The sequence below is a fragment of the Astatotilapia calliptera genome, chromosome 13, assembly GCF_964374335.1.
Source record: "Astatotilapia calliptera chromosome 13, fAstCal68.1, whole genome shotgun sequence".
In the NCBI taxonomy this organism is placed as follows: domain Eukaryota; kingdom Metazoa; phylum Chordata; class Actinopteri; order Cichliformes; family Cichlidae; genus Astatotilapia; species Astatotilapia calliptera.
Genome location: NC_137434.1, coordinates 28,924,215 through 28,948,714, shown reverse-complemented (window position 1 = coordinate 28,948,714; position 24,500 = coordinate 28,924,215). Strand labels below are relative to the sequence as shown.

Sequence of the window (24,500 nt, the reverse complement as noted above, 5' to 3'; positions counted from 1 at the left end):
GTTCCGTGGATGATGCTCCTGAGGGCAAAGAGTCCTGATCTGACAGTGTTAGTTGTTAATAACCTAATAATTTTCAAATTTGAATTATAAAGAATATCAACTTAAGAGTTGATTTAGGTATTTGAAATGGAACGTTAGAGTCAAGAGATGATACCACCCTTCCTACTTTTCAAATATTGTTAAATTGCTCTTCGTGACGAACACCACTTTGCCATGTTGAACAGACTTCAAAGCTTGACACCTTAAGCACAGGCAGGAGTTTAGCAAATGGTTACTTTTGTCTTCTGATCTATATGGAAATCATTAATGGTTTTGTGCGTCTACTTTGGATGACTACTGGAAAAATTAAAAAAAGGGAAAAACACGGCATTGTGGCATCATTTTTCCAGCTTTTCCATTGGAGGCAAATAAAATCTTAGCTTTTAATTTTGACAGATTTCTCTGTGATCGGGATACTTACACACATCTCTGTGGCATGTTCAGCACTAGCCACTGACAAGATACTCATCACTCGCTGCTTAGGTTTATGTCGCTTCTCAAAACACAACTAATGTATAGTAGAACTTTAATGTTATTTACCGAGCATAAACATGGTATATGCACTGTATGTACTTGGCTGAAACTATGAATTGGACAAATAAATGTCTGATAATATTCTATTTCAGAGCATTGTGAGCTATTTTGACATTCAGATACAACATAGAGTACATTGAATAAGCCAGAATATTGTTTTTTTTATAACAACTTAAATGTATATTTCTCTCAGTATGTACATGATTATGGAATATTATTGCATCTGAGGCAGAGGATATCATTATAACTCTCTTACTGTACCTTAAAAACAGCTGTATTTCCTAAGCATACTGTTTTGTACCATAGCCCCATTTATGACGTTGCTAAAATGCAGTGTTGACAGGTTTTTCTTTGTTTGTTTGTTGTTTGGATAAAAATTACACTTATTTTTCTATCTTTTACTAATTTGTGCTCTTTTGATGAGTTGAAGTTAATGAGATGGACCTGCTAAAGATTTAAATGGTTCTTTTTTATGCTGAAGTTAAGGAAGACAGAAAACTCATTGCATGGTGTTAGAAATCAATATTTAAGGACAAATATATTCCGGACCATGCTTTGGAAGGATTTTTTCATGGTGTGTTTGAAGATGGTTGGGGACGTGGGATGATTCCCACAAACTGAATGTCTGTTTGGATGGAAAGTTAAAGAGAAATCTTATTAGTTGTTGTTTTACAAAAAGCCCTGCCTGGGACTGATTGCATTTCTAAGAACTGTGTCTTAGAGTATGTGTGATCATTTTATATTTGAATCCCAGAGCCGTGTCTTCGTGGTCTTTGGAATATGAGAGTGACTCAGTGCTTTCTGATCACAGAAGGCCTCAAAACTGGGGACACTTCCTCACAATGAAAGGATCCCCACTTTTGGACCAAACAAACAGTAGAGATGGTAAAAATATTTGCTGTCCTTCACAGTCCCATTTGTTCTTTTGAAATACCAGAAATACCAGCTTCTTTTGATTTTGAGTTTGCAGACTCCCTTAGCTATGTGGCATCATCAACTTCTTAGCTTGTGAAAATGTAAAATCTGTTGTACAAAAAGTTATAATTAAAAACTGTTAAATCACCCAGACTGCTTGTATGTGATGTTATTTCCCTGTGGAAACATGAAAGGTAGGCACCGGGCCCGTGGGAAAGGCAGGTGAGGCGGGCAGGATTAAAGAAACATTGAGGCCGTGTGAGGTGATCCAGAGAGGCCGATAAGATCATGTGTGTTAATGCAGCTGACCCTGGGTTACCAAGCCAGAGGAAACCCAAAGATAAAGTAAAAGTCATCTGAGGTTTCGCACAATTTTTTAGCTTTGACCAACTGGTGTGAGGAGGAGGGGTCACAGCAGACCAAGTGAGCACACAGCAATACTATATTATCCGAGGCACCGTGCTGAGAAACAGAACCACGGGGAACAAAAGGGTACACGCATACCAGAGACCTTTGTGGCAGGTGCTGGACTTTAAGAAAAACTTTCAAAGAAAGAAGGCAAGATCCATACTCCTGTAGATATTTTTTTTGTACAGATAATGTGCAGCATTTTGATCAATTACATCTTATTTATGTATATATAAGCTCTAAGCACAAGATCAATAGAGGCTGGGGTCTACGACACCAGAGCCTCCATTCAACGGCTTTGGGGGCCATTATTTATTTTAAATAATTTAATGACCAGAAGTATGGTTCACATGCCGAGACTTGGACTTTTTGGCTTTTTTTTTTTTTTTTTTGGCGTTTTTAAGCAAGGAAATATTCATGTCAACTGCACTTAATAATCCTTAAGGAGTCATTAATATGTGGGTTGGACTCAAGCACCTGGCTCGAGTGGTCTTATTGCTGATTTTCTGGAAACACTTGAGTGTAACGTTAACTGCATAAAGAAATTACCTTGCACTGTTAAAATTTCCCTACCAAGAAAACACTTTAGCCACTTTAGAAAAAGCACAAAAAAACTGACCTTCTGCACTGTGAGGCCAAACTTCCTCCAGCATTTCACTTTTTGTCTGTCCCTCCTCATTTCCACCTCCTTTCTGAATCGGTTTTCATGAAAGGTTTCCAAATACTTAGTGCTTTGGAGCACTTCTGTAGCAGAGATTCAGAAAGTGGGCTGAAAAACTCCTTCGAACAGGTAAATACTGGCCCTCGAGCTCCCAGTTATGGCTAAATGTGTCATAAAAGTGGAGTTGATAGTTGGCATTGGGCACATCTGCAGATGCATTTTAAGCAATATGAATAAAACATTATTGTATAATAGAAAAGCACGATGGGGGAAATTGTTGTGTGCATCGTCATCAAATGTCATCAAATTAGTCTGACATTTGAGTTTACTTTCTCTTCCATTAAGTGAACTGCACATCCTCACCCATTAATACCAAGCACTGTGTTAAGCGTTTGCAGTTGGAAACCCATTAGCCAAGAATTTGTTAATTTGGGGAAGTGAACATAAATGCCACATCACTTAATGCAACAAGCTGCAAAAAATATCTGACTCACAGTATTTTTAATGCCTAAAATAAGGTGATCCGTGGAAAGTAACCAGCTACAGCTTGAGATGGACTGGTGTTTCCAAGTGTTTTGTTGCTGCTTATTCTTTAAAGACATCGTTCTCTACCACTGTGTTCAAGTCACTCTTTATGTGCAGCCATTAACTATACAACGAATTTCATACACGCAGAAAGAAAATGTAATGGTTTCAGTAATTTATTTATTTACTATTGCCAAGGAGACCAGTTCACAACCGTTGGTCACAACAGGAACATAAAGAAAGTTATAAGTGAAGTGTGCCCTCCTTTGCTGACTCTCATTTCTGGTCTGAAGTTTGTGTTCAGCATTTGTAAAGTGAACAAAAGAATACATTTCCATATCCAGTTTCAACACAGATGTCATTTATTTATTCCTTTACTGTATCAAAGTTGCAGACATCCACATACAAAACAAAACTGTGCCTGCTCAGTTAATGGAAACTCTTACTACTATTGATATTTATTCAAATGTATTTATTTAACTAGCAGTTTACCCAACTTTTTGTTATACAGTCTACTGAACTCCACTTCGGCTATCTAGAGCTGCTGCTGTGCGTGCTAATCCACTTTCTGCTGTCGAGGTCCACCATGCACAACCTCCAAAATCCCTGTTAAACTATACTTTATTATCTAGGTTACTGTACCAGTTACTTTGCAAATCTAGTGAAAAATCTATTTTGTAGAACAAACTGATGTTTTTGTTTTACATCAGTTTAAAATAAAGGCTGTTTCACTTACATGGTAAAAGAATGGTGGGGATTCTAGATCTGTTACTGTTTGTAGGTTTGCTTACATTCATTTTCTATTGGGTTAACTTATTTATTTTATAATCTGTTTCATCTGGAGTCCATTTGTGGAAAAAGAAACAAGTTGAATCATACTGGCTGTTTCTCTTCACCCTGGCAATTCAGATTTCCTTCAAAGATTAGTCTTGCATTGACATTTCCGATGTCCGAGAATCAAGCAGAATATACAGTAGAATAACTACAATGATGTAATTAATATGGCAGCCTCAAGTGGAAAGACTTAATTTGTTCCAAAAACGTACTTTACCCTTCAGTTCTGTCCACTTTACAAACCTGTCTTTGCTTCTGTTCCACCCTGAGGGGGTACAAAGAGCAGATAACACAATTAAAAGTGACATTTTCTTTCTACTTCCTGGAGGAGAAGTGTGGATTACTGAGGTGTGAGACATGCTTAAAAACAAAAGTCTATGTTTAATGAAAACACCAAAGCACCAAAATCTAACATGTTGGAATGGTACCAATTAAAATAATAAATCTCAACCTTATAGCTCCCCTTTGTAAGTCTCTTTCTACCCAGTTTACTTTACATGGACGAGCCCCTGGGCAGGTGGTGCTGAATCTGAAAGTCACAATATAGACTATAAAATAGTCACACAAAGCAGGCATCACCTGGCTTCTGTGCAGTAAAATGGAATAACTTTAGAATAAGAACAGTGGTTGGCTATAGATGCAAATTTCATCATTCATAAAATCGACAAGAATGAGCTTCACCTCATTTTAGTTAAGAATTGACTCTCAAAATCAAATTAATGACCGCGTATTTTAGTGAACTAGAATTTGGTCCTAGTGCGAATACAAAGGTGTCATTTCCACAAGAGATTTTCATCAAAATCTTGAATCATGCTGATTTGTTTTTAAGAGAATACAAATGAAACATAGGACCACTATATTCAAAAGAAGGTTAATACTTCCATCTAAGGTGACACTGTATATATTTAGTAAGATTTTGGGAGTTTTAGCAAAACCCAGCAAATATTAGAGGAGGCATCAGTGACAACAGGTATGGCGTTTAAGTCAGAAACTGCACATAACATGGCCGGTGTAGAGATGCCTTGCAAATTAGTTTGCAGATTTGCAGCAACTGTAGGCAGAGCAAATCTGCCTCTAGACGTGACGTCCTAGCCTGACCGGACTGACACCATGCTTGAATTACTGCACAGGCAAATTCTGTACTTTTCTTTTTGTTTTTCAATGAGTGTTTAGAATTTACTTGACTTGATAATTATGGTAGTTGTGGTCATTTCATGGCTTTTTTCCAGGTGATTGTTTGCTTTCTTTTTGCAGTTGTTGCATTGTGGACTTATTAGAAAAAGAGGGTTTTCATTTATTTAACCCAAAAAGTTATATTTACAAAACAATAAATGTTGAGCTCATAAAAGAGGTCAAAGAAACAAAACGAAACTTTGAACTTGACAAACCAAACATAACCGACCTAAACAGGAAATGACACACAAGGCAGGTCAGACCACTATGACGCAACAGGGGGTAACTAAACAAAACACAGTCGTAAACAACAAAAACGATGCAGTACAGTCCAGTTTGTCAATAAATTAAACACCAAAGAAGAAAATCAAAACCACTAAACCCTAAAGACAAATATTGAATCAAATACAAAAGCTTTTTTTAAAATCAAAGAAAATACACATTCTCCCCCTTCAGCAGGAAGTGGTGGTGCGGTCCAATCATCCCCTCTATGTATTTAAGTGCTTTAAACCCTGGCTGCCATCTTTTGTTTGGCAACTCCCAGGGCTCATGGCAGGTAAGAGAATCAATGATTAGTCACAAAGCAAAAAAGAAATGAATTGGTATAAATGCATATGGAAACTAAATGGATGCGCTTACAAATAGGTCCAAATCAATAAACCTACTGCAAACTAAAATGTGTTGTTTTGAATGAAGAAACAAAGAATGCATGATAGTTACTGACTTTAGAGTGTGGCCATGGGTACAATCTAAATTTTGAATGTTGGCTTCAAAATCTGCATGGTTACCTCGCTAGGTGCCATTTGGAAGTTCTTTTAGTGTAGAAGCTTTCTGCACATGTTTTTGTGTGTTTCCTTAATGTTTGAAAGTCTTATATGAGATTTGCTCGGTCATATTGGCTGAGATGAAATGAAGATGCTTCCCATTAAATAATAGTTCTGTCCCTCAGGTTGTAATATCTTTGTATATATTAAGTAACAGGAGGTGTCCTATCTGACCCTCCTCAGACATTTTTCATTTTTAGAGGTCATTAAGTTCTATGAAATCTGAAACTACAGTTTAGATTTGATCTTCTTAAAAATGTTTTAATTTCGAGACAAAGTAGATCTCCATCTCAGCCTCTTCTCTCAAACAGTTACTAGTTGTTGGACTGATTTCTGATTTGTGGCCACAGAATTTGTCATTTGTTAGGATCAAGGTACAACCCCCACAGATGAAGCATGTAGCCAACATGGAGGTGCTAAAAGTTCATGTAGCCACCAAATTGGAGTCAATCCCCTCTCAACCACATGTTGAAAATGACCAGCATTAAAGCGTGTTTACAGATGGTTGTGTTTTCTGCATTCATAAGAACTGACTGGATTGTTTGTTTTCCAACTCATCCACCTTGATAGGTCCAGATAACATTTTAATCTTCTTTGACTCGACCTTTCCAGAGTTCAACACAGGTAAGGTTTCTACACACTCTTGCATTGCCCTTCCTTTCTCTAGGCACACATGTTATAGAGATTTGTGGTACAATAAACACTTTCACTTTAGCATCAATAACTTTTAAGATAGGTGATGCATATGAATTATAACCAGAATAAACCTGAACCAGACTCATTGTTAGAATTGACAATCATCCTGCAGCCTCATTCGCTCACACTCATAACAAGGCTCCTGATATTATCTATTTTTATAGTTCATCGATACAAAAGCTCTATTCATTAATGGGCAGTTTATAAGAGGATCATAAAACTTAACATAAACACACCGGGTCTCCTGACACCAGCATGAATTAACAGCTATTAATGTATCATGAGGGAATTGCACTGCAGTGCAGTAAACTCCTGTGTGGTCAATTCATGTCCCTGTGACAAATAGGTTATGAATAATAATAGATGTGTTTGTCGTAATCATCTGTGCGTCTTTATAATCCCGGTATAATTGGTCATTTTGTTTGTAACTTTAATGTCTGAATTTTTTCTTCTTCATTTAATTCTCTTGTAAGACGGAACAACCAATAATGTGTGTTAGTGAGATGTGAATAAACATTTTAAGAGATCAAAAAGAAGAAGAAGAAGAAAAGATGTATGTCAACAAACTACTGATAAACTCATGTGTTAAGTCAGGTGTTATACGAGGTAGGCTGGTCCGAGAATTATGCTCCTGAATATTTATTAATATAAGTATACTTACTTATAATTTTATAATTAGAAGTAAATAAATAACAAAACAAATAACAGTCTTCTCATGTCCCAGTCACAAGTTATACAGACCAGTGGGTGACCACTTAGTGACCACCTGGCAACCAAGTTTGCTGGTTAAAAAGATGTGGATTCTCCTTCATTGCGTTAGTTGCTAGAGATCACAAGGATTTGGGGTTGCTAGGGAGTCACAGACTGGCCTCTAGGACTTGGCACTGGGGTTTGAGAACATTGTAATGTGTATTATTGACCTATATTATATTTTGGAGAAATGTTCTGTTCTGGCACCTACTGCCTTCTACATGCATAGACATAAAGATGGGAGGGGCAGCAACAAGATCAGCACAGAGCAGGCATCAGTTAAAATGGATATGACAGTGTAAAAGTCAGCAATTTCAAGAAGGGTTGCAAAGTGGTTTGCAGATGCACAGCAGCTTCAAAGGTTTTTTTAGTACAATTTTTGTTGACGCTAGAGTCATGATAAAAAGAAAGAATACCCCCTGGTTTCCAAAAATAAATAGAAGTGTATATAAACTGTCCTTGTTTTGGTCTTTGTCTTGGCTGTGTTGGTAAATACAACCAGTCTGAGGGGGCATCAGTGGATGCCATGACAGTGAATTAACAGGCCTTCATACAAGTGTGTAATACAAATTTTTCTACACCTTGCATCTAACATACGCAGAACTATAGTATTAGAAAAAAGCTAAAAGAGAAATTAATAAATACTAAAGATTAAAATCTAAAGGGGAAACAAGCAAATTAACTGAAACTAAAACCAAGAAAACGAGAACAATTCTAACAGCTCTGCAACAATACAGTGTAAGAATTCTTGATCTCAAAACTTTATGGTGGCGCATTTTAATTAAACCTCATTAGACTCCTCAGTATTCAGTAGACACGCTGGCTCGTTGTGTACATGTCACGCTTTGTCTCTCCTAAGAGTGAAATGGACACGCATGCTTAAGTTGCAGTACCAGCATAGGGAGATAATATATTTAAAGCCAACAAGCCACTAGTCACCAAGGAAGGTATAAATTCCAAGCTCCTTTTAAGCCAGAAACAATAAAGCTAGGTGGCTGGTGTGTATTTATATGCAAATGTGTTAGTAATGTCTCTTTAAATGTGTCTGTGTAGGTTCTCAGTCTCATCCATGGCATGGTAGTCTAAAGAACCAGAGCTCTGTTGTTCAAGAAACTTAGAAGTCCAGTCGTTTTTTTCCCCAAGCTCCTCAGTCTGTTTATGCTTTCCTATGACTATTTTCATGTTGGCTTGAATAAGATTTGAAGTTTTGTTTTACTGAAATATAATCTGCAACTGAAGCATATGTGTTCATTTCACGCTTAAGAGACGTGCCTATGACATGCTTTGCCGTGATATTGGGTGTCTTACTCTCTACTGCTTAATAGCCTCCTCTTTGCATGTTCCACGGTTACCCTTTTGTACCACTTTTTTCCCAAGCTCTTAGACTACCATGTCCTGGATGACTGAGAACCTACACAGACCATAATGCTGAGGCTTGTTCTTCTGTCAGGCAGATTTGAGTGTAAACAGAGCAGATTTGAGAAGACAGGTGGTACATGGGATCGTCATATGGTGCTACCTCATATGGAACAGAAGTATATAAATCTTATAAAGTTTGTATCTGTCTTGTGTGAAACTTGTATGAAAAGCATGCAATAGTGATCCCTAGAGAAATTATATAAATGAAACTTGTATGTTTTGTATACTTACTAAAACAATATATGAAAGTGGCCACTTTCATGAGTAAATCATATAAACCTTCTATGATTCACTATATGAAGTAGGCCACATCTGATGCAAGTCTTTTATACGTTTTTTCTATTTCTTTTCCATATGGGATGGCACACTACAAAAAGTTCACATTTCTCAAATGCCTTAACCTTATCGTAAAAGCTGTAGACAAATGCAAAACAGGGATTATTTTATAAGCATATTGAAGGAACCTGTTTGATCTAAACATAAAGGATGAAATCAAGGTTTTGCTGAACTTTTTTTAACTTAGCTTTTTTATTTAGAGAAAAGTTTGAATAACTTTAGATGATTACATAAAGTCAGTCTGGGTGACAAACTGATAGAACAAGAGGGAACACAGATTACACGATGACACAAAATGTTTTCTTTCTGAAGTTAAACTCTGACAAAGCAGGAAACCGGTCACCTCGACCTGTCAGCTGACCCTCCTGCTTATTGTCTCTCTGGTTATTGCTCACAAAATTAAGCTGATATAGTGCATCAATAGCTTCACTCCTCTTTCATCCACATCATTGCACTTTGTGTGGTGAGGGGGGAAAAAATACTCTCTTTGTTAGTGCAGAAGGCCACTTATGACAGAGCAGTGCGTGGTGGTATTGAGTAAAGGACGACGCTGACAGGGCCAACATTCTTCACAGCGTCACTGAGGCTGGCTGACTTACTGGCTGGTCGCTGGTTTGGTTGTGTGTGTGTGTGTGTGTGTGCGCGCACGCCTATGTGTGTGTGGAGGGAGGTGGACAGAGGACAGCAGTGTGCTTTGTAATCCTTCGTCACTCCCCACCCACCCCCTACCCTCATCTGCCTGACTCGGTTACTCGTCCTCAGACTGTGGCCCGAATTACCCGCCACAATTGGCCCGTAATGGCATAAAGATTGAGGTCTGGACGGGGCATTAATCACAAGGATGTGGCTCAGCTGACCCTGAGTCCTCAACAAGAAGGAGGTGACGCCAAGCGGATGTGAGAAAGGAGGCAGGAAGAGGGCAGCAGAGATGGTGCATTGAGACAGAAGTGAGAGATGGGGAAGCTGAAGGAGAAAAGAGAAAAACCAGAGTTCTGACCTTAAGAAGTAATCAGTTTTATTACTTAACATGTTCTGAAAAGGACACGAGGACATTGTATTAGAGCGTTGCACTGTGTGCACTAGGCTCCTAACAGAGACTGTGTGTGTATGTGACAAAATGCAGACTTGGCAGAGGTGATGTGTGATTGATTTTTGCTAATTTAATAGAAGACTCATTTCAGACTAAATGTTCTACTTATGTCTTAAATTTAGACCTTGAGCTTTCTAAATTAGAAACTTTATCTCCACCGAGCTGAAAATCATCTCTGACATAAAACTGAAAAGTTAACCAAGGGGATTTAAGTAGTAGCAGTTTTTTTTAAATGATAAGTTATCATATTTAAGCTTGAGCATCAAGAGCACATGTTTGGGAGGTATTGTAGTAACAAATAGGACTCAAACTAATAATATAACTACCACCTCTAAGGCCCCGAAGTTGGCTAACCTCATCCACTGGTGGGTGATCATATCTCCCCCCCGACCTGTTGTCCTGACTCCCCCTTGCCCTAGCATGTCTATTGTAATTCATCAATCTTTAGCCATGGGGATACAGGACTGGATACAGATGCACAAGGCAGGAATCAAACTTGCGAACCCCACGCGAAACACATGTGGTCTTACCACTATGCTATCCGGCTGCTATAGCTGGGACATCGTGTTTTTGGGTTTGAAGCACACTGAAAACAAGAAACCACAGAAACATGCGAGGGGAAAGACCATCTCTGAATCGAGGAGGCCTAAGGCTACTTTCACCATCTTACAATGCTGTGATTGCAGCCATTCCCCAACTCTCTGTGAATGGTACTCATGGCCTTTGATCAGTGGTCTTTGATCAATGGTTGTTGATCAATGGTCATGAAAATTTGCATATTAATGATCAAGGAACTGACCTCACAGCGCATTCATTCAGTGGGCTGGTTTCAGTAATTATGGAAATGTACTGTTTATAAGATTGGGGAAACCCGCAGTCAGCCGAGACTGAACAAGCCACTTGGATGAGTGAAGAAACATTTCTACCACTGAAAACTTTACGTCAAGATGATCAGAATCAACCTTTTGGGTTTTACTTACCTGGATAATTGAGGATGCATCAAGATATAATTGGATAACCTCAGTTTTCAAGGACCGTGGCAAACAGTCATTTATTGAGCAGCTGTGAGGCCGACTAGCAGTTGTAGTTGGCTTCAAAAAGGAGGCTGTTATCAATACATTGCATCCTTAACCCTTTTAATCATCACTTTGGGCTATCCAATGACACCCTAAATGATGCTAAAAAGGCTCTGTTACTGAAAACCTTCTGTTACTGGCATGCTGATAGCAATCCTTTGATGTCATCAGTGAGTGACAGAGAGCTATCTTAATAATAATTGACATGATAGTTGTGGCAGTTTTCTATAATGTATTCAATGTCAAATCATATGTGAAGTACCAATGGTATTGTGTAGCCAAATGTCAAAATGTGGATCAGCTTTTAGTTCCATTTGTCTTCTGTTAGGTGTGAAATATAACCTGAGAATACATGTGTTGCATATAATCAGATGGCGTATAATCATTATTCACTGGTAATTAAGTCACTGTGCATGTATATATTCAAGAATACATTATATGTGTTTTCTTGATGTCTGTTTTCCTACCCATCTTATCCTCCTGGGTGTATGACAGGTAAATTGCATGTATAAGTTGTAAAGCAGTTTGAGCTTAAGAGTAGCAGAAAGCTATTGCTTAGACAGGTGTCCCTTCTTTCTTGAGACACTTTGCATGTTTGCATTCTGTTTGGTGCTGCGTGTTGTCGTGGTGGGGGATGTCAGTCATTTATTGAGCTTCTTACATTGACTTTACCCTAAAAACACAGGCCCTCTTCATACTCAGAACCAGTTCAAAAACATCTCAGATCAAGATAAAAGGGAAAGTGAACCACTTCCTGCTGCCCCTGACGTTTGGGTATTGAGTGGAGTGGAGATGCCAGCAATCCACTTAATGTTAAATACTGTAGCCTTTTATCTTGAGGGAAGAAAATACAGTGAGCTAAGAGCATAAAAAGGAGCACTTATCTCCTCTTGGTCACTAATGGTGGTGACAGCAGCAGCGTTGACCCAATGTAATGTTCAGAGGGCTTTCAAGTTCCAGATGAGATTTTCAAAGGAAACAGTCAAACAGCATGTTAAATTGCTTCTATTAATATAACAATTACGCCTTTGTTCATAGTTTTCTGCAATTAAGCTCCAATTAAGATGTACACCCTAATGTAGTTGTTTGATTAGACATAAATATGACATTAAAAAAACATGAAAGAAATGCCCAGTGGAATAAACTGGTAGTTCTTAAGGTTATTTTAAGGTAAAAGAAGGAATATATAAATGATTACTGACATGAAAACATTGTTTAACTGGATGTCTTTACCTCTGTATTACAGACTGTGAATGATCTTGAAATGCATCCAGGCATTAGAGCAGTGTAGCCACTAGATCCCCCACGGCTTTTCCTTAGAAAGGATATATTTTGGCATTTTCTTCTGTTTAGAGCCCCACATTTGCATAAAAGTGTCTAATTCAGAAGATTCTGGGATCACCTCAACAAGCAACCCCCACCGCTTTATGACAAAGGGATATAGTCGATTTAAAAGCATACAGGAGCCATTTATGAGTGCAGCAGAAGGAGACATGGATTTATTTTAAAACGATAGTATTTGTACAAATGTTGAGCCATATCCAGGTTTTATTAAACAACATCTTACTGTGATGCTCTGGCAGGGAGGTACACATGGATGGAATGTAGTTATTGTTTAATTTGTATATTAAACAGGTCATTTGGCTTGTATGGTGAGAAATGTAATGGAAGTGCTTGTTCTCGATGTCCCCCCTTTGCACACACATTATGACAAATAGGAGGCAGTGATGGTTGTAACCAGGGACATTATAAAACAGAGACAGAGAACAGAAAGTGAACAGGATACAATTCAGTGGCCACTATATTAGGTACACCTGTGGAATCCACTTTATAAAAAGCATTTCTAACTTAACGAAGCCTTTAATAATTAGATTTGGTACATATTAGTAAAGCAGGGGTGCTTTAGATACCTAGGATGTTGATAGCACATGGAAATCGTGGAAATTCAACACCATCTTTCTGCGATACATTACGTTTAAAGTAACGTTAACTTTACTCTGTTTCACAGGATGCTGTGAGAGTCGTTGTGTAACTCTAGAAACAGTGTTGGATGACACTGTCTGTAGTTCTGGCTGATCTTGTCATTTGACCTGACTGACATCCTGAGAACACCAATCAATGCGGTTTCCCAACACCAGAGGTAACAGTACACACAGTTTCAGACTGAATATCAACACAAAGAAGCATTTATTCTTTTGAAATTGTAAATGTGCAGATTTAATGCTCATATGGACAAATACACGGTGGTGAGCTGCCCTTTGTAAATCCAAATCTCAGCAACAAATTGGTGCAAAATTACATCAAAATGCCTGAAAGAAAACAGTAGGTAATACATGTGCATCAAAGACATCATGTTACTTTGTATGCAGTGCAGCTGATAAAGGTGACTTTACAACATTAAATGGAGGTTTGATACGAGAGATAAAGGGAAAGCATCTTAACATCACATGAAACGTTCTGTGATGTACAAAATAAAGAGTTAGAAATGAATAAAGACACTGAGGGCACAAGCAAAGAAATGTGATTACTGCACAGACTTCCTTTATAAAATTAATTATCTACAGTTTCTGTTTAAAAAAAGAAAACAAAAACAAACATTTGTGAGTTAATTAAAAAATGTTAAACCGCATTTTGCATTTTTAATAAATAATATATACTGAGATGTGTTATATTAAAGTTTGTGTTACGGATAAACAGACTTGAAATATCACGAGGGAGGATGTATATGGTAGCTTCACAGTAATGAAAAAATAAAAAAGGCATATGAACACCATCAGTAGTTTGTGTGTGATACCGACCTTGAGGTTACATCGCAGCCCAGAATAAACATCATGTTTGGAAGATCAGTTGCATAATAAAATTCCACAGAGGGTTCTAATGTACGGGTAAAGCATTTCACTTATAGTGCATATACAAATGTGTGTATATAAGGCCCAGAGCTACAGATAATGGACCTTTTTCATCACAGAGGACCTGAGCAGATATTAAAACCTATAACTTCAACTGTGTAGGGAAAAACAAACCACACATATTTCATAAAACACTTTTTTTTTACTTGCATCCAATGAGCTTCATAGCAAAAATGCATTTCTTTGAATTCACAACTTCAAAATTAGCAAATTAAACTTTTTCCTCTAGTGAATCATTGTAATAGACCTCCGCCAACTAAAGACTTTTGCAATTATCTAGTTAAATCGGTGTTCTTCTTTACTGGTTTTGCTCCTGAGTCTCATTGGGTTTGTAAATCAGGAGGACTTTATATCAACTATCAATATCTTTTGACTGGAGGTCAAAGTCATTTAGTTTTGTTTGGTGAAAAACAAGTTCTATTTTATTTTCTCTGTCAATATGGCAGACTGTAGAACCCGGGAGAGACAAAACCACATGGCATGAAAATGGAAAAGGTCTGCCAGCTCCTCGTGGCAAATTTCAAAGAAAGCTGTGGTGGAGAGACATTCTCACTTTGCAAGTACTTCTCTGAAAATATACAGACGAGGGACAATGACAAAAACCTTGTATCTGGTCCAAGGAAGAATATGACTACAAGTACCATTTACCCCTTTTGGGTGCCTGTGAAGAGAGTAGTTTCGCCCCATCTGTATGCTTCAATCCATATCCGTCCTCTTTCCAAACCACTTTAAGGTCAAGGATCATCCAACCCTATTTTTTTGCAGGCTTTGCCTTTGTGTTCACAATTCTCCATTGTGTCTAAAGTCAAAAATAGTGTGTCCAGTGAAATTCCCCTTTGGACGTTTTGGATGCGGTGGTACCTCGTTGAGGGCACATAGTTCATACACAGGTCCCTTGATGGTGCACAATGTGTTTGCGGTGCTTCAGACCCAGGGCTCTTTCTTTCAAGTCCATCACTCGCTGCTGTGACGTGTCGACCAGAGCACTGGCTATGGCGATACCTGCAATCCCAGAGACAAAATAGGGTAATCAGTGAAAGATGGGCAGTATTATGCTGTTTTAGATGGGCTCAAATTTTACTGAAAGTGTGATGTGACAGAGGTGAGATAAATACGGCTTGATCAAGGTAAAACTACGACCACTTTTTGAGAGTAGATTTTTATACGTGCCTGTGTTATTTGTTATAAACCCATGTTTGTCCTTATACAGAAATAATTAAAGGGATGTAGACAAGTAGTACAAAACATTGATACATTTATCGTAGAATATCACTTCACACCAAGAAAGGGTGGATACATGTTGCAACTGACATGGTTGATTATCTCTCTAGATAGTAAAGTGGCATAGTGTCTTTCCTTATCTACAAGCAGCTAGAAACAGCTAATTGTTACCAAAATTGAAAATAACCCTTTTTCAGAAGTCCCTAAAAGAGAGAGGGCTAAAATTCTTTTTTTTTTTTTAAATGCAGAATATCTTCATTTGTAAGAACACATCCTGCCAAGACAAGACTGATTGAAAAGACATTCTTTTTAAAAATGTCATTATAGCCAGTAAAGGAGAGTTGGGGTCTGTCACCAATGATAACTTATACCTCACATGGTTAAATCTTTTCCATATCCAGTAATTATTTTCAGTGCTTAAATTGTGGAGTTCAAAGTGGAGTTCTGCAAGGATCTAAATTTGTACCTTCTATTTTTATAGTCCTTAGAAAAGCAAGTCCCTGTTTGTATCTTTTGAGTTTGATCAGAGAAGTGCTATTTTATCCTCGTTTGGACTTTCATATATTCACAGTCGCACTGACAGAAAGGCAGAAGGCCAAGCTAAAGGTAGCACAGCTGAAGATGTTGAAATGACCAGAATGGACAAGAACAGAAGTGGGTATATCAGCGAGACAGCTCAAGTCAAGTGTTTTGGAAATGGTTTGGGCATGAGGGTTGGTTTGCACAGGAGGGATAATAGTTATATTGGACAAAAGATGTTGAATGGATGTAGTGAAGGAGGATGTGCAGAGGCTTGGTGTAACAGAGAAGGATGCTACAGATACGATTAGATGGAAATAGATGCTGTGGTGACCCCCAAAGTGAAAGGAGGACTGTGATTTATTTCTTTTATCTAATAATGTTAATAAAGCTTCTTTCTGGCCACAGCAGATGAATCTGCATAGTATTCTGCAAATTTCTATGCCAGAAGTACTTCCTGATGCAACCCTCTCAGGGATGATTTCCAGTAATGTTAATATTAAACTATTACTGATGGTAAAAATAAACAATAGGACAGATGAAAGTAAAGAGGCTGTGCCAGATTTACTAGATGGGGCAAATTGGCATGTGAGCACAATCTAGAAATAGTAATGATAGTTGTGGTTAGTTTTGCAGGTAATTTACAAAAGTTTTGCTGTTTTCAAAATAAAGTCAGAGTTCATTTCAATGTAACTGCCAAGATCTGTGCAATTTAGGTCACAAACTAAGAGATGATATTCAGCTGCAGGTAATTTACTAACAAGAAAGGCACAGCTTGTTAATTGTAATCAGTAACATATAAATATAGGTCATACGTATGTTGCATGTAGGCCTACATTTAATGTAATTAAATGTAGCCTGGCAGAGAGAGTCGTTTTAATGAACACCGGCTTCAGTAATTGAAAATATCTGATAAATGTTGGCACAATTATGTAAATTGTGTGGCACAAATGTTAGTAAATCAATTTGTTTGCTTAAGTTAAATATTCTCCATCTTATATTTTGTGCATTGAGGAAGGAACCTGATGCGTTTGACAGAGGGTCCATCACTGCACTCTGTTTGTAAATATAGAATGATATCTAATGCTAGTTGGTGCTGGTGGTACGAGTTAGTGAATCTGGCCCTATGGGAGAAAACATCAAGGTGAAATTCCTTAGCATGTGGCGATGCATCATCTTTTCAATAGGCACCTCTTCACAACATCCAAAAAATGTTTTATCAACATCTTTCTGAACTCAGTAGGAGGCAGCGGGGATAGCGCTCAGGTCAGTGAAGTATATCTTCCCGCCATTGTGTCTCTTTTCCTTCTTTTCCCTCTGTCTCCCTCTCACCATCCATCAGGATGTCACACCTCTAAAAACATCTTCTGTGAGTGAAGTTTGCCACGGTTTCCACAGCAGGGCTTACAGACATCAGGATGGATGCACCAAGCATCAGATGCCTCGGAGCATCGTGTTAGTTTGGCAGTTGTACTGTTAATGTGGTTTTAGAGTCATGGCAGCTTTGTCAATACAGCCAGTCCTCTCCCTGCTGACAACCGTGGGCCTGACAATGCATGGTCATTACGACAAGTGCTCAATCTGCCGGCATGCAGGAGCCAAATAAACAAAACAGGCAAATAGCAAAGGGAATCTGCCGTGCTCTTGATATGATTTGGATGCAGGATGTTTTCAGCATTTCACACTCAAGTGATTCTTGGGATATTTTTTTTTCTCCAGTGGGTGGAAAGGGGAAAGCTGATTACACAGTGCGTGACAGTGTGTACATGACTCTGCAAGTTTATGCATTTAAGTGTGCATTCACCTGTGCACAGTATTATGAGTATTTTGCAAGTTCTGACACAAGCAAACATGGCAGCGAGCGGTAATGTGCTCTGTTCTTCCAAAAAACATTGGAGGCAGATGATCAGCTAGTAGCACATGGTGTGTCGGAATATGGTTCATTACGGCTCTTTGTTTTTTGTTGGCAATAGTTTCATAGGTATGCTTGTTTGGCGACCATACATACAGGATTTGGCTTGTCTTGGACTTTTGGTAATTTGTAATTTGCTTTAAACTCCAGCAAGGATTGTTGCAGATTCTCTGCATGTCTGTGGAGTAAATACACGCCCATGCTATTGCTGCATTGCTTGTATGCTTATTCTATGCAGTGCCACTGATAACGCTGAGCTGTGTGCTTGGATTTTCCTCTTTTTCTTAAATTGGAATTTTAAAACAATATTTATTGAATATAGTAAAGACAGATTCCAGTATTCTTTAATTCATTTAAATCTGAGAAGTCTTTAACCTCAACAAAAGAGCTTAAACAACTCCTTTCACATCCTTTAAGGCTTCATAGATTGTTGGGACAGCAAAAAGATATATTTATTGCATTAACCTCCTACGACCTGGCATCCACATATGTGGACATCACATTTTGGGTTATTTAGACCAAAATACTCTACAGGGGCCTGATATCAAAGGGTGGGTTTTGATTATTGATTAAAATCGATTCTGGCTTGGATAACGTGATATTGATTCATTAAAATCCTGAATCGATTTTTCAATATAAATTTATTTTGCCCCAAACGCCAGAATCTCAGGTTAAACCTCACAAAATTTCAACAACCACCAAACAGCTAAAACGGTAAATGATAGCAGGAACACGGATTCTGCACAAAGACCTAAAAACAAAGCGCGGACCCGCCGACGCATCAGAATCAGTGACATGTCGCATTTCTCACCCGAAGGCACGGACACGGTCGGGGCTGAAAGCCGACAGCTCACTGATTCTGATGTTTCGGCGGGTTCGCGCTTTGTGTTGATGCCCTTTTTGCGCTGATTCTAAAGCTGCAGGTTTTATCTCTCTCCAAACAATATTGACTGCAAAAGAAGATCCAAACTACGCTTCACATAAACATCGTCATGAATTCCCTCTGACTTTTGCTGTTTTGCTTCCACCACGATAAAAATCACACTTCATGCACAGCTCTCTCTCTCTGTGTACTTCAAGAACAGTTTCCCGTCTAAAAATCTCTGTTTTCTGCATTATTCACCTGCTTGTTGCACAAGTCTACCGTTGTTTACAGCGCTATCGGCCGCTGTTTTTTTTTCTTCTTTTACTTACTTCCGAAAAGAAAGCCTAATTTCTGCTGTTCAATACTGAACAAATTTAAACTTTAAACTATGCAAAATTGCAAAACTCTTAGGTGTGTCTCTAATCAAATCTCTGTAACTTTGCTCTGCTTCACTTCAGCAGCAGGTAATGTTCATATGTTGATTAAGGGTTTTCTTTCGTTTTTGATCTACTGCAGAATATTTTTATAAAATCCCAGGCCAGGAAAATCGCCTCAGTTTTATCCTCAGTTACTTTGACACAAAGGCATTTGATAAAATCTGGCAAGTGTCAGCTTTCTTTTTATAGATATAAAAATATGGAAATGTAATGCTGCATGAACTGAATTATAATATTTCTGACTGTCTAAGGCAAAATTTCCCTGATTCAAATCGATTCTAGAAATCAGTGACGATACCCAACCCTACTGATATCCACTTATGAGGACATTATACTGCTACTGTTCTATTGAAATTTTAAACGAATGTCCTCATATATGGCTCTCATTTTTCTTAGAAACAAAAATCAGGTAGAAAAAAAAAATCTGGTAATTCTTTGTTTTTACATTCATCGGGTCCCAATATGCCCAAATATCAAAGAGAAATTAAAAATGCATGCCGTGGAAGAGTTCGGGTCTTAGGAGGTTAAATTAAATTCCCCTCAATGAGAAGAGAAAAGAAACTTGAGGGTTTAGAAGTGTTTGATAAATAATCAAATGAAAAACATGAGCACAACAGATAATAAGAGGCATTTCTCACATTTCCTAAATCTGCTGTCACAGGTTTGTTACCTGGTTGTTTGCAACTTATTTGCTTACCACAAGAACTTTATAAAAAGACACATGCAGCAGGAATGTAATGTTTCTGTGGAACATTGAGCCATTTTCATTTACCTACATACATGCACTGCATCTGCACATTATCAAACACATGGCCTCACAATGAAAGATCACACAGAGTGAAAAAGCAAACCGAATTAATTTTCTAACGTGATATCTGAATATTCCTCCATCAAAAAAGCTTTCACCTCTGACAAATTGCCATCATAATTGTGTTGATTTTTCCAGGTGAACACACACATCTCCATTTGCAAAATTAAATTGGTCAAAAGTAATCAAATCATGCTGCAGGTGAGTGCAAGTGCTCATTTGCTGCCGTGGTAACAGAGCACATTAACGTGATTGTTTTGTCAGGTGAGTTGACGCATCATTAATCCCCCCACCCCACCTCACCCCCCTAACATGCACAGACCCCTCCAACTCCTGATGTACTAATAGGGTCATTAGCAGGAGACAAAATTCCCCAGGAACACATATCGACACAGACCCGATGTGGAAAACTGGGACTGCAGCTGGAAAACATCTGTGACAGGCGGAGCCTGCTTGCTAACCTGGTCACAAAACTCACAGTGAGGCCCTCCTATATAAGAAACATCAAAGCTTGGTTTTGTGTTTCCCCTTGAATGAAAGTGGGAAGCGTGCTGAGGATGCAGAGCAGTGGTAAACAGAAGAACAGAGCTATCAGCATTCAATGAAGCCAACGTAAATTAAAGTCAGTCAAACAGCAACATACTGATATTCAAATATTAATAGATCCACGAAACACAGATTTCAGTAAACATGACACATAGCTACAGTGGCTTTGAAGTACACATGTTGGGATTCAGATATCTAGGATGCTTTACATTAATAGTACATGACAGCATTTGGTGGCGGATTTCTTCACGCCTGCTAAGAGATCTGAAGTGCACAAATTTACATTTAAATATCTCTAAGTGTATTAGAGCCAAGAGGACAAAAAGGCAGACCAGTATGCCCAACAGTAAAACAAAACAACCAAAACCATGTGTCTTTAAAGTTGAAAAGCAGTCATTTTAGTGGCTACATGAATTCAAGCAGTGGTGCTCATTGGGGAGCTGACTTTGCCTCGACTTTCCTTTGCTGCGTTTTTCTTTTAAATGTATCTGATAAAATTATAAAGTCAGCAAGACCTTGAATCTCTTACTTGATCCGTATACACTTCTAAACTGATGTCCATCAATTTAATAGTACGCCTGCATTTTGGAGCAAAACAAAAGGCAAGTGGCAAAGGAAAAACAAGATAAGGGTTAAGACTTCATCATTCAAACCTGCACAATAAATACAGGAGTTGTTTGTGTGTAAATGCCACACAATGGGTAAAAGTCAACAAGCAGACAGATGGAGGAGTGGGGGGTGACAGGAGGGCGTATCCCAGTGGGTTAGATGGTTTCAAAGATGGAGAGGATCAAAGTATTGGAGATCCATTCTGGGTCAATGGAGCTGAGTTTCCAAGCTTTGCCCTCCATTTCCTGTCATGCAGCTCTCAAGTCTGACACTCAGAGGGTGACAGTGGGGGTGTAGGGAGGAGGGTTTGAAGAGGTCAACTCACAGAGTGGAAGAAAAGGACAATACAGCTACAGCAATCCTTTTAGGACACTCAGTCTGCTTATAAAAATTCATGTTGAGAAATGTGCTTATTTATAATAGCCAGACAGTTAAATGAGGTCGATAGAAATTTAATCATTGGGTATAGAATAAGATCCAAGAAGTATTTTGTCTCGCTCTTTAACAATCTTTAAGAACAATTAGCATTGAAGCCCAAAACACAGAGAGCTCACTTTTCTCTCTTAAATCTATTTTCATAAGAACAGCATGTAAATTAAAAATAAATAAAAGTTGGCTTAATATTTATTTTTCTATTCTGTCCTTTTGGTGCTAATGTTTAGTCACAACTATAAACGGTAAAGCTTACTTGGTTTTGGGTCTCACACCCTCCCGCCTAATAAAGGAGACATGGAAATGTGTTTAATTTAATCTCGCTTTAATCAGGCATCAATTTTATTCATTGAAGGCTGTTAGTGATAAATAGCATACCATTCTAACTGATCAATTTTCTAATCTCTTCTCTATTAGCTGTAGTTTGAGCAATGTAAAAGAGACTTGGCAGCAGATGAGGATCAAGCATATAAACGTTGATACATTTTCTGCATTGCCAACTGAAAACAGGAAGATTTCTATAATAGTGTGATACACAGTTTGCACTGCTGTGACTGTAAAGCTCTGCTCCATTCAGTGGTGATAGTAAAATACAGTGTCACAGATCAGTGTCACATTGCATGACTGAGTCGAACTGTCAGAGAGACGGCCCAGTATTTGACTCCAGGATACTTTGGTATGCAGATGAGTTTAAGGTGAATGCAAAGTGTACCCGATCCAGTAACTACAAAACAAGTCTAAATCATTACCCTCGACAGTTTTTCATATGGCTTTGTTCAACAAACTTATCTTTTATAGTCAAAAAGCTCCACTTTGGTCACATCTGTCCAAAGGACATTGTTCCAGAGCTTTTGTGGTTTCTTCAGATGCAACTTTGTAAAACTAAACTGTGCTCCTGTGTTGTTTCTAGAGAGAAGAGGCCTTCTCCTGGCATCCCTTCCTAAAAAGCCTTACTTGTCTTTTTCTAATTGTACTGTCATAAACCTTAACATTTAATAATGTCTGACCATTGTACACTCTGCTCTGGGGGTGAATTTGATGGGGCATCCATTACTGTAATGCAGTCCTGTGACAACATTCTTTACGAGATCATTGTATAAAACATATTCCTACAGCAAAGAGTCTATACAACACTTAACGCATAGTATAAATAAAAGAATCTGTGAAAACATGGCATTTCCTGTGGATTTTAAACCAAAGCTCTAAATCTGATCTGCTCCGTGCAGCTTATGTCTATCATGATCTAACCAGGTAAATAGAGCCATCGTTGTGACACTAAAAACTTTGGCTTTAGGCTCAACAAAGCTTGTTAACCTATTCATTTTCTTTCTAGCATACCCCTCTGGTCTCACTCTATGAGCTGAGCTAGTGTTACAAACATCTTGGCCTGTCAACACAAAAACAGTTTCAGCTGCATTTTGCACTTGTTGTTCTTACGTCTGACAGAACAAATGCATTCTTGTTTTCATCAGTCCAGCTGTCAGTATGTAACAGCTTGCATTGCTCTTTGTGTATATCCATGAACATAGCTTGAAAACACATTTCACATGTTTATGTAGAAGCCTCGATTTGAGTATTTTTCACGGTATTATTTTTATTGGAGTTAGAAATGTACATATCAGGGCCCTGTACTGAAGAACACCAAGGGGATCATTTCCTGGTTTCACATACCCTAACATTGTGTAATTACTTAAAGAGACCCAAACCATTTTGGGGACTAGGCCCTAAAGATGTTGATTTCTGCTGTAAATGTTGGCATTTAAACAAAGGATTCAAGAATTTACGCACTTTTTTTTGCTCACTTTTGAAAGCAGTCTCAGAGGGTCCCTATCTAGACACAGTTTTAACAGGTAGCTATACATGTAGTAGAACGACATGAAAGTCGAACCATTGTTTTGGTCCTGAGGTAAAAAAAACAGACAGTTGCTTTCCAATTTCATTGTTACTTCTAGAATAAAAAAGAAACTGCTGCTTAGCTGTTTTAAAATGGATTTTTAAAATATTTAAGTGTTCACAATGGAAATGCTAAAATGTTGTTTCCAAACAACAATTGTGCAAAGAGAGATGTTAGGCACATTCTGACCAGCTTTGTGGATCTACTAAGCTGTTCAATAAAGCTGCAGAATATTTCTATAAATCCTTTGTTTGCTCCCTGCACAATCATACTGCATCAAGGAGTAATATGGCAAACGAGGCTTAACTAAATTAGGAAAGTGTTTTATTAATGTGTCAACTCTTATCATTTTTTTCCATAGTGGTGTATTTTTGCCCTATTCAGGGATAATAAAGTTGAATTTTTCTTCCCTTTCGGGAGAGGGCCAACGTGAGAATGATAGAGCAAAATGAGCAAAAGATGCTTTCTCAGGAGAGGGAACAAGGCAAAGAGAAGCCTTTTAGAGGGGTTTGGCTTATCTCCCAAATCTGTCCCCAAGTTTGACCATCCATTCAACATGTGCTTTATGGAATGACAGAATTTCACTGTGGATACTGTCCACAAAAACCTGTGGAAGGTGCTGTGGATTTTGAACTTCTAGTGGCATTGTGATGTGCCAGGATTAAGATGCAGCTGAGGTGAGGAGGGTATCAGGGTTCAGAAACTCAGAATCGCCTCTACTTTTTACAGATAATGTGGTTCTGATTTGCACTTCAGATCTGGAAATCTGCAAATGATGGTAAAATGGAACATGAGATGGGTAAGTAATAGTGGTATGATACCAAATGATTTTCAAACATGAATCAGAAGGCAAGATTGTATTCCACTTTTCACGTTTAGTCATTACCTCTATATTATGACCAAGAGAATGAAAATGTACTTTATCTGAACTTCATTTTGGGTGTATCCAACTTTAGAGAGCACAACACAAAGCTGCTGTCTGAGAAAATAGTCAGCTGTGGTACTTTTGGCATCTGTGCATGTTTTCCTGCAAAGCCCCTAGATCTAAACTCCAAACTCACTGGAGGA

At 38.2% G+C, this 24,500-nt stretch overlaps 1 protein-coding gene and 1 long non-coding RNA gene across 3 annotated transcripts in view; one reads left to right on the top strand and one right to left on the bottom strand.

The window, feature by feature from the left end:
- Positions 1 to 5,623: 5,623 nt before the first annotated feature.
- On the top strand, positions 5,624 to 22,706 carry LOC113034732 (uncharacterized). The gene is made up of 4 exons (XR_003274220.2): positions 5,624 to 5,645; positions 6,484 to 6,537; positions 13,289 to 13,420; positions 22,449 to 22,706. It is a non-coding gene; the product is annotated as an uncharacterized LOC113034732 (long non-coding RNA).
- atrnl1a (attractin-like 1a) overlaps positions 13,449 to 24,500 on the bottom strand; it is a 329,340-nt gene continuing 318,288 nt past the window's right edge. For both annotated transcript variants that reach the window (XM_026189694.2, XM_026189696.2), the window contains one exon: positions 13,449 to 15,191. In XM_026189694.2, coding sequence (XP_026045479.2) covers positions 15,070 to 15,191 — 122 coding nt within the window. In that variant the 3' untranslated portion in view covers positions 13,449 to 15,069. The remainder of the gene's footprint in view (positions 15,192 to 24,500) is intronic.